This window comes from Neodiprion pinetum, chromosome 3, assembly GCF_021155775.2.
Source record: "Neodiprion pinetum isolate iyNeoPine1 chromosome 3, iyNeoPine1.2, whole genome shotgun sequence".
In the NCBI taxonomy this organism is placed as follows: Eukaryota; Metazoa; Arthropoda; class Insecta; order Hymenoptera; family Diprionidae; genus Neodiprion; species Neodiprion pinetum.
Genome location: NC_060234.1, coordinates 38,607,097 through 38,617,967, shown reverse-complemented (window position 1 = coordinate 38,617,967; position 10,871 = coordinate 38,607,097). Strand labels below are relative to the sequence as shown.

General features: G+C 42.0%; 1 protein-coding gene across 1 annotated transcript; it reads left to right on the top strand.

The window, feature by feature from the left end:
* The first annotated feature begins 81 nt into the window (after nt 1-81).
* Dpm1 (Dolichyl-phosphate mannosyltransferase subunit 1) lies at nt 82-10,803 on the top strand. The gene is made up of 4 exons (XM_046614888.2): nt 82-290; nt 464-674; nt 762-952; nt 1,097-10,803. Exons 1-4 carry the CDS (start codon nt 151-153, stop codon nt 1,314-1,316), a joined length of 762 nt encoding a protein of 253 aa, XP_046470844.1. The 5' UTR covers nt 82-150; the 3' UTR covers nt 1,317-10,803.
* The last annotated feature ends 68 nt before the right edge of the window (nt 10,804-10,871 follow it).

Here is a 10,871-nt window from a genome sequence, read left to right as displayed (position 1 = left end):
GACGAGGTTTCTCGGGTAACGTCTTCATCGAAACGCGGCTTGAATGTTCTTACAATTAGCTGTCCGCCGGGTGCTGCCACGTTCAAAGTTCACATTGAACTAAGAAGTAGCAATGCCACGGTGATCATTTGACAGTAAACAGCTGACAGAATGAGTGGAGAAGGTTCGACGAATGAGCAACTCAAAAAGCTCACAAAAAATGACAAATATTCTATTCTTTTACCAACTTACAACGAGAGAGACAATTTGCCCATTATCATTTGGCTGATTGTTAAGTACATGGAGAAAAGGTGAGCAATTTTCAACCTAACCTCTAAACTACAACACTGTACTCGTTCACTGGTGCACACATTCATTTGAAGTTACCCAAGTTTAATGTGAATGAATTGCTGTGGTCACGGATTTCACCACGTGCATTTTGTTATTACTTAATTCAAATGGGATTTCACATTATTACTTCTAGCCAATGTGCTTACGAAGTGATCGTTATCGACGATGGTTCACCTGACGGGACATTGGAGGTAGCCAAAGAACTTCAGAAGATTTATGGCGAGGATAAAATTCTTTTGAGGCCTCGGGAAAAGAAGCTTGGTTTAGGAACTGCTTATATACATGGAATCAAACATGCCAGTGGAAATTTCATCGTCATAATGGATGCTGATCTCTCTCATCATGTAATTCTACAACGCACTTTCAGCATGGTTTTCAAATTTTTTGTTTATTCATGCCAGAAAGTAAATTGAGATTCCGTTTGATTTCAGCCAAAATTCATCCCCAAAATGATAGAGCTTCAGAGATATTTAGACTTGGATATTGTCAGCGGTACCAGATACATTGGAGATGGTGGTGTTTATGGATGGGATTTTAGAAGAAAATTAATCAGCAGGGGCGCTAACTTTATTACACAATTATTACTCAGACCTGGCGCAAGTGATTTAACTGGAAGCTTTAGGTATCAACATTTTCATTCATTTGTTCAATTCATTCTAAGTTTTCATTGATTGATACCATATTTAGTTTGGTTGAGTAATTAAATTTTAGACAAAGTCGATTCTGAAATTATCACAACAAATTTGTGTATGTGATTATTTTTCAGGCTGTATAAAAAAGACGTCTTGGAGAAGCTGATTAAATCCTGCGTATCCAAGGGTTACGTTTTTCAAATGGAAATGATCATCAGAGCAAGGCAATTTAATTACCAAATAGGAGAAGTTCCTATTTCATTCGTGGACAGAGTTTACGGAGAATCGAAATTAGGTGGTTCTGAGATATTCCAATTTGTAAAATCAATGTTGTATCTTTTTGCCACTACGTAAGATTATCATTTATAACAAACTTCCTGAATGCAACGTAATAACTGATGCCTGCATTACAGCAGACGTTACTACCTGATAATTTTAATAAATAATTATCACCAACATGTGTAGTATTATTTGTCAGAAATTTCACTTAGATCCATTGTACCGATATTGAATGAAGAGGGTTATGAGTTGTGACGTGGTATTTCGTACCCCGTCACTTTGTTTAACTATCGCACTTCCCTAGGTACAAATATCGCCAAAAATAACGAAAGCACGTCTGAGGCCAATACTCCGAAAACGAACGACTAATTATCTTTAAGTTAAACTCTCTTTATTAAGCTAATTTTATTCTATTTTCTAATTTTGTAACGCTCTACAAGAACCATCTACGAGACCTCCGCTTCAAGATACCAGGACACTGCCTGACAGGGGTCACGTACCAGCTCAACACCGACCACCACCGACTACAGACGAACGAATACCGCTGAAACCACTCCCGATGGATGCCTATCTAAGTTGTGAACAGGGTCGTGCGTGATGCACAAACAGCACCTCCAACTATTTGAGACTTATCGGCCAGGGGCCGAACCACGAATGAATGCTTCTACCGCTCGGATGCATCGTCAGGCGGCGTACAGGGCTGTGCGTCAAAAACACAACAAAGCCTCCCGTCGACGATACTTATCAGCCTGGAGCCGAACCGACCATGACACCTACTAAGTCGTTGTCTATCAAATAGAGTACGGTTTTCTCTTAATGAACCGTCCTATCGAAGGGCTGTGGCGTGGAATAGGCTAGACTATGCTGACCACGTGGATCTGGTGGATATAGTGTGGGGATCCGGGTCGAGGGCCATCACCACCAGATCGTTCCGGCATGAGGGCTTCGATGAGCGAGGGCCGGGATGCAGCGCCAACGAAATAGCTACAACGGGGAGTACCAGTAAAGCAAGGAGTGAAGTACAGTCGCTCGCAAGCCCAAAAGATCGGTGACGTAATATTGTCGCACACCTCAGTATCGCAACACATGAGCGGTACGACCTCCCCTCTCACCAACGATACCGCACAGCTGAGGGAAAAACATCTCCGACCACCTTCCGACGTCCCGATACCTCGATACCTGTCGTCGAGGAAGAAGAAAAACAAGCGGCGAGGGATTATCGCCGCCTATCCGTAGACCAGACCTACGCGACCTGCTGGTCCAATTAGAATATCGCAAATTTGAGGAAGAATCACGTGACAGCAGCGGGACGAGGATCAGGATCATCGCTCGTCTCGTCATCCTACCTTCAGTTTTCGTTAATAGCAGACGTGTTCTTGTTATCACTACCAAAGTTCGTCGTACCGCTATCGTATCGCCTTCTCTAGTACCTGTTACATCTTCTTTTACGTAAGTGAGGTTCCTTTTCTATTTTGTGAAGCCACGAAAATACTTGCAATATATATCGTATCTTTATCTCTCTCTTTCTCTTTATCTTGCAGTTGGTCTGCGTGAGCCACCTGGGCTCGTACCTTATTCTCTGTTATCTCTTATCTTGTCCCTTCTATTTCTTATTGCAAGTAACTTCGCGACTGGTTGACTATTACTTACACATTGTTAGTGACTAGCGCTTTATTTTATTATCTTTCCCTTCTAGAATATCTAAATGTCTAATATCGCTGTGTAGCAGCGTGTTCTATTAAATGATCAATTCTTATCTTCGTTATTGAGCATTACTATTTCGCTATACTTTCTCTGAGTAATTCATATCTGTTTCTGTACCTATTACCTTTGATTAATTTATCTTAGTGAGTGTACCGCGTGAGCGACCTTACATCGCCGCGTGGTCCCGCTCGTCGTTCATTTGACATTGGAGTATTGCGCCGTATCGCCTAACATCTTTTTCATTATTTTCTTCGCTAATATCGCTGATCGTAGTTGTCCGTAGTCTCTTTGGTTTGTCGTATGTTGCATATTAATTCTCTTGAATATTATTTGTCTTATCTTAAATTATCTTTCATCGTACCGAATATTATCGCTCTTTCTCTCGCACTTACCGCAAACTAGAGACTACGTATTATCTGTTATTCTCTATATCTTATAATAATTCTCTACTTGGCCTGTTTCCTTGAATCTACCTTGTAATTAATAATTCCCTGCCTCTGTTATGTCGCTGATAATTCTGGTAATGCGATAACTATTACAATTTTTGTATCTCGCATGTGTCTTATAATCGCTTCTCATATTTTAGGTTTACTTGATCAATGCTTAATTTAAGTACCGTATATCTTTTTCTGTTCTGCCTATTTATCATAAAACCGTGTTAAGCATTACCTTGAATCACAGTATCGCGAGTCTACGCATATCTCGCGCTTATTCGGAAAACGTTCCGTTATTTGTTAACTCTCTCGCTTAACTTTTCTCTGGCTGTAAATATTGTTAATTATCGCATCTATCGTAATTGCTGTGCAAAAATCAAGCTGTGCAAAACCGTCGTAGAACCTGACCTTACCTTTATCTATTACCTTTACCTTTACCTTTACCTTTATCTTTTTCTCTAATTATCTATTTTCTGACGCATGTGCGTCTGGCGCCCAACAATCGTATCTTTCCCTTCTCTTATCTCTCTATATCTAATTATTCAGGTTAGTAACTGCGCCGTAGGGTAACCGAGCACATTATCTTTTTTATCCCTCGAAATTCTTGTGTTACAAAATGTCGCCCAACGTGGGGCCACACCAATAAAGAGGGAGTATCTTATTCAAAGGTGGAAGCAAATTTTATCGTATACCGTCAAAGCACCAGAGAAAAGTAAGAGACCGAACACGAACCCTAAAAACCCCAAAAATCGATAAAAGTCGAGGAACTCAGACAATTGGGTAGCGAATTTAAAATAATTTATTGCCGCAACCGAGATTGGATATAAACCAAGTTTTGAATATTATAATTCAATATCGTGACCGAATACAGCATAGATATCGCTAAATTAAAAATATCGAAAATTCGAAACTGTTTAAATATCGCACGGCTTAATCGCCATCAGTAACGCAAATCTGAAAACTATTTAAATATCGCACGGCTTAACCGCCATCAATAACACAAATCTGGAAATTATTCAAATATCGCACGGCTTAACTGCCATAAATATCGCAAACATAAAAACATTTGGATACCGCACAGATTAACCGACATACCTCTTGAATAATAGCTTAACCGATTCAATAATCCGTCAATATCGAAATTTCTTTTTCTTTGGGTCACCTATCGCTGGTAAATATTTCTTATGTCAATATACACGTCCGCCAAGGCGTGGGGGTAGACTCCTTGACCGACGCCGAGTTAAACACCGAATTAGAAGGACGCTCGTTGTCAATAACGGGTATATTGCCAGTCCGTCGTCAACGGTTGACAAATTATTGTAAACAATACGGCCTAGGCATGGACGACCTCCCTACTCTCGACGACGTTAACATGACTACACCGACAGACGACAGCGATAACATGACGTTACCTATACAGACGCAACCGGTTAACCCCGCGTCTTACACCGACGACGAAATTCGTGACGTGACACGGCCTTCGAAGAGTAACTCCGGTACTTCAGCAACCGGCGCGATTCGGAAACAACCACCGGAACCGCAACCTAGCCGAATTAGCCCGCGAAATATACCGCCAGAATTTCTTCCCGGCAATAACGCACCGGCTAAACCGGCGCCCGTTCAGCAACCGCCTTTGAGACCACGGGAGTATCACCCGGCGAATCCGCAACCGTTCGACTACCGCACAGGGAATTCCCCACATTACGAATATCGCGACGCACCGCCGCTGCGGAGACCTGCCTTCCGCAATCAAGGTTTCGAAGACAAACAGTATAATTTCCCGCGACCGAGCATGAGTAGCAACTCAGCACCACCGTCTAGGCCGACAGCTCTGGCAGCCTACGAAGTTATGAGAAAATGGAACCTCAAGTTTTCAGGAGCGCGTAACGAGGACGCCGAAGCATTTCTCGCACGTATAGACGAGGGGCGATCACTCATTGACATTCGCGACGACATTCACAAACGTGAAACGTGGCATTCTTTCGCAGAGTTTAAAGCCGCGTGGCGTCGTAGGTTTGTCAATCCCGAGTTACAGTTCGCATTGCGGGAGGAAATTCGTAGACGAACCCAGGGTGAATCCGAGTCAGTTTCCGATTATTTAACATACATGAGGGCGTATTTCGATAGATTGAGACCCGCGTGGGAGGAAGATGAACAATTAGATTACGCATACCGCAATTTACTACCGCGATTACAAATTTTAATTCGGCGAGACGAACTACAGGACCTTGATGAATTAGAAGACCTTGCGAGTCGAATAGATATCAGCTTCCGGGTTGCAAGTAATTACCAAGCACCGCCAACACCGGAACGATCGGTACTACCCGAATTAGCCTACCGCGGGCAAAGAAACCCAAGGCCTTCTCGCAATAATTTCGTAGCACTCAACTTTTTCGAGGAAGACCCGGAACCCGAGACGGGACTAGCCAACGCGACCCAATCTGCTCAATCGACACCTAATCGTGGCACACAGGGTAATAGACCCAACGGTCGAAGTGCGCAACCACGTAGTAAGGCACCGCGATTCAATAGTCGAAACGACACCAGTGCGCCAACCACTCCTACCGCTACCACGGCTCACAATCAGACGGATACCGCAAACGTCGCGAATAACTCTCCAGAGATCGCTGGCAACCCTTTTCTGCCAAGTCCGAGACGTACGCTAATCTGTTACCAGTGTAGAAAACCCGGTCACCGATATACGAATTATCCCGAACCCGCGACCGGTCTATACTGTTTCCGATGTGGCAATGTCGGATACACTAAGGTGACGTGCCCGAATCAGTGTGCGTGAAACCAGTGGGGGAGCCGCACGAACGGGGAACTACGGAAACCCCTCCGTCACCCGAATCGTTAGATTTTTGTAATCCGATCCAAGCGAACGCTAGGATTCCGCTATTGTTTCTTAACTTCGAAATTTTATCGCAACCAGTAGCAGCACTATTCGATTGTGGATTTTCTCGCACTTTTCTTGGCCCAAAAGCCATATCGCTAGTTACCGCCTTAAAGCTTCCAACCTTACCGCCTCGCTTAGGCCCGGTCAAGATGGCCACCAGAGGAGCCAGATTTTTACTGGACCCGGCGAGGCAGCGACACTCCCTACCGCGACTTCCGCTTATTCTAACGGTTAGTTATCATAGTTACTACCTCGTTCCTCATCTAATATCGCAAAAATTTTTTTTTTGAATGGCATAGATTTCTCTCGCTAGTGTTACAATTTCTTTTTTTTGTTCTTCTCCATGATACCGCAAGCGTTCTCTTTTACCGCTAATACCGCCAGATTGCTCTCTTTTTTTTGTTTACGCCACTAGGCTAGCACAGAAAGTTTTTTTTTGTTCTTCTCTGATACCGCAAACGTTTTCTTTACCGCTAATACCACGAGATTGTTCTTTTTTTTTCTCTTACGCCGCTAGGCCAACCAAGGAATTTTCTTTTAATTTTTTTCTTTTCTTTTTCGGTTCCGCAAATAAGTAACCTTATTATCGCGACGCGGTTACTTCCTCATTACTATAGTAACAGGGGACCACCTTATCACGCGTAGCCAATCATTCACTATGTGCCCGGGAGCCACTCCTGAAGTCTGTCAGATCCACCGGTACAGAATCAATTAAATCGCGCACGAAAATGTTGGTTACAAAATAACACCCAACAATAAAACCCCACTCGAACTTAACATCATGGCTTCGCCAGAATTAAAGAAATTAAAACTAGAGAAACCCGCTCTCGATAAGATAAACGCCTAAATTCTACCGCGTCATCATCGCAATGTCTAGCCACTTAACGCAGTAACAACTTGAGGTCGAAACTCCTTTTGTCGCAATTATCTTAAAAATAACGGTTACAAATTCTTTGTCGCTTTATCCAGAATAACACCTTACATGAAGTCGACTTCAATTCCAGTATCGCACTATATCACATAAATTGTCTGAACTCCTCTGCAACAGCACCCTTCAACCAAGCAATCGAATCAATCACCTTTCTATCTTCTCGCAAAAATTTAGCTCATCACATCCCTTCCTTCACTCACAACCGGTCCGGTCAATAGTAGAATTTTAAAAATTATACTCTCGCCAAGATTCAGTAAGTCGCACTCCAAAGTCTCGCGGCCAAGTCAAGTATCGCACGGAATTTCAATCACATCCTATCTATCGCAACTATCTCTAACGTCTCTAACGATCATCTAGTCACATGCAAAAGTAAGTAGTCAACCTAGTGGTTTCCGAATGGCAAAGGACCTCCTCGGTCCTCCGTAAGGAGGGGGGAGTTGTGACGTGGTATTTCGTACCCCGTCACTTTGTTTAACTATCGCACTCCCCTAGGTACAAATATCGCTAAAAATAACGAAAGCACGTCTGAGGCCAATACTCCGAAAACGAACGACTAATTATCTTTAAGTTAAACTCTCTTTATTAAGCTAATTTTATTCTATTTTCTAATTTTGTAACGCTCTACAAGAACCATCTACGAGACCTCCGCTTCAAGATACCAGGACACTGCCTGACAGGGGTCACGTACCAGCTCAACACCGACCACCACCGACTACAGACGAACGAATACCGCTGAAACCACTCCCGATGGATGCCTATCTAAGTTGTGAACAGGGTCGTGCGTGATGCACAAACAGCACCTCCAACTATTTGAGACTTATCGGCCAGGGGCCGAACCACGAATGAATGCTTCTACCGCTCGGATGCATCGTCAGGCGGCGTACAGGGCTGTGCGTCAAAAACACAACAAAGCCTCCCGTCGACGATACTTATCAGCCTGGAGCCGAACCGACCATGACACCTACTAAGTCGTTGTCTATCAAATAGAGTACGGTTTTCTCTTAATGAACCGTCCTATCGAAGGGCTGTGGCGTGGAATAGGCTAGACTATGCTGACCACGTGGATCTGGTGGATATAGTGTGGGGATCCGGGTCGAGGGCCATCACCACCAGATCGTTCCGGCATGAGGGCTTCGATGAGCGAGGGCCGGGATGCAGCGCCAACGAAATAGCTACAACGGGGAGTACCAGTAAAGCAAGGAGTGAAGTACAGTCGCTCGCAAGCCCAAAAGATCGGTGACGTAATATTGTCGCACACCTCAGTATCGCAACACATGAGCGGTACGACCTCCCCTCTCACCAACGATACCGCACAGCTGAGGGAAAAACATCTCCGACCACCTTCCGACGTCCCGATACCTCGATACCTGTCGTCGAGGAAGAAGAAAAACAAGCGGCGAGGGATTATCGCCGCCTATCCGTAGACCAGACCTACGCGACCTGCTGGTCCAATTAGAATATCGCAAATTTGAGGAAGAATCACGTGACAGCAGCGGGACGAGGATCAGGATCATCGCTCGTCTCGTCATCCTACCTTCAGTTTTCGTTAATAGCAGACGTGTTCTTGTTATCACTACCAAAGTTCGTCGTACCGCTATCGTATCGCCTTCTCTAGTACCTGTTACATCTTCTTTTACGTAAGTGAGGTTCCTTTTCTATTTTGTGAAGCCACGAAAATACTTGCAATATATATCGTATCTTTATCTCTCTCTTTCTCTTTATCTTGCAGTTGGCTGCGTGAGCCACCTGGGCTCGTACCTTATTCTCTGTTATCTCTTATCTTGTCCCTTTCTATTTCTTATTGCAAGTAACTTCGCGACTGGTTGACTATTACTTACACATTGTTAGTGACTACCGCTTTATTTTATTATCTTTCTCTTCTAGAATATCTAAATGTCTAATATCTCTGTGTAGCAGCGTGTTCTATTAAATGATCAATTCTTATCTTCGTTATTGAGCATTACTATTTCGCTATACTTTCTCTGAGTAATTCATATCTGTTTCTATACCTATTACCTTTGATTAATTTATCTTAGTGAGTGTACCGCGTGAGCGACCTTACATCGCCGCGTGGTCCCGCTCGTCGTTCATTTGACATTGGAGTATTGCGCCGTATCGCCTAACATCTTTTTCATTATTTTCTTCGCTAATATCGCTGATCGTAGTTGTCCGTAGTCTCTTTGGTTTGTCGTATGTTGCATATTAATTCTCTTGAATATTATTTGTCTTATCTTAAATTATCTTTCATCGTACCGAATATTATCGCTCTTTCTCTCGCACTTACCGCAAACTAGAGACTACGTATTATCTGTTATTCTCTATATCTTATAATAATTCTCTACTTGGCCTGTTTCCTTGAATCTACCTTGTAATTAATAATTCCCTGCCTCTGTTATGTCGCTGATAATTCTGGTAATGCGATAACTATTACAATTTTTGTATCTCGCATGTGTCTTATAATCGCTTCTCATATTTTAGGTTTACTTGATCAATGCTTAATTTAAGTACCGTATATCTTTTTCTGTTCTGCCTATTTATCATAAAACCGTGTTAAGCATTACCTTGAATCACAGTATCGCGAGTCTACGCATATCTCGCGCTTATTCGGAAAACGTTCCGTTATTTGTTAACTCTCTCGCTTAACTTTTCTCTGGCTGTAAATATTGTTAATTATCGCATCTATCGTAATTGCTGTGCAAAAATCAAGCTGTGCAAAACCGTCGTAGAACCTGACCTTACCTTTATCTATTACCTTTACCTTTACCTTTACCTTTATCTTTTTCTCTAATTATCTATTTTCTGACGCATGTGCGTCTGGCGCCCAACAATCGTATCTTTCCCTTCTCTTATCTCTCTATATCTAATTATTCAGGTTAGTAACTGCGCCGTAGGGTAACCGAGCACATTATCTTTTTATCCCTCGAAATTCTCGCGTTACAAAATGTCGCCCAACGTGGGGCTGTAATAAAAGTGCTCGTTACAAAGTGAACAGAAAATATAATTTCTTTTCAAGTTTATTCTTTATTATAGATAATCTTAGGGCATAGGATATTTTTTTTCATTTTTCAATTTTTTAAATGTCTTGATATAACAGTAACCGTTCAATTTGGTACAACAGTCGAAAAGAATTCAGTTTGTAACCTGTTTAATTCTATGGCGGCGTGTTAGCGCGTTTTAATTATTTCAAAAATATATTTTCTTTCATATGTATGTCTGTCGTACGTGTGTGTATATATATATATATATGTATATAATATATTTGTATACTTTTTTAAATATATCGTAGTCTAGTATCTACCAAACGACGAATATATAATATGAAATATTTTGCTGATTAAGATTAGGAGTGATTTTCAGGTATTTTAACATCAGATTCATAGGTACCGTTAAAACAAAATAGACAAACGCAGGTATATTATTAATTTAAAAATACTTCCATAGTATTTTTGAGGCTGACAAATTATTGCTGCTGATTCACGTTGCCTCACAAGAGTTTCTTTGTAAACCCTATCACCCACGTAACATTAATAATTGGTAGTATTATATGGTGGATAGTATTATATTATATACAAAATCTGTGGACCCAATTTTATTTCATGTTTTCCGCAAAAATTATGGAATTTTTGTCGAATAAAAATACGCAAAGGATTGTTTTACATACTGTA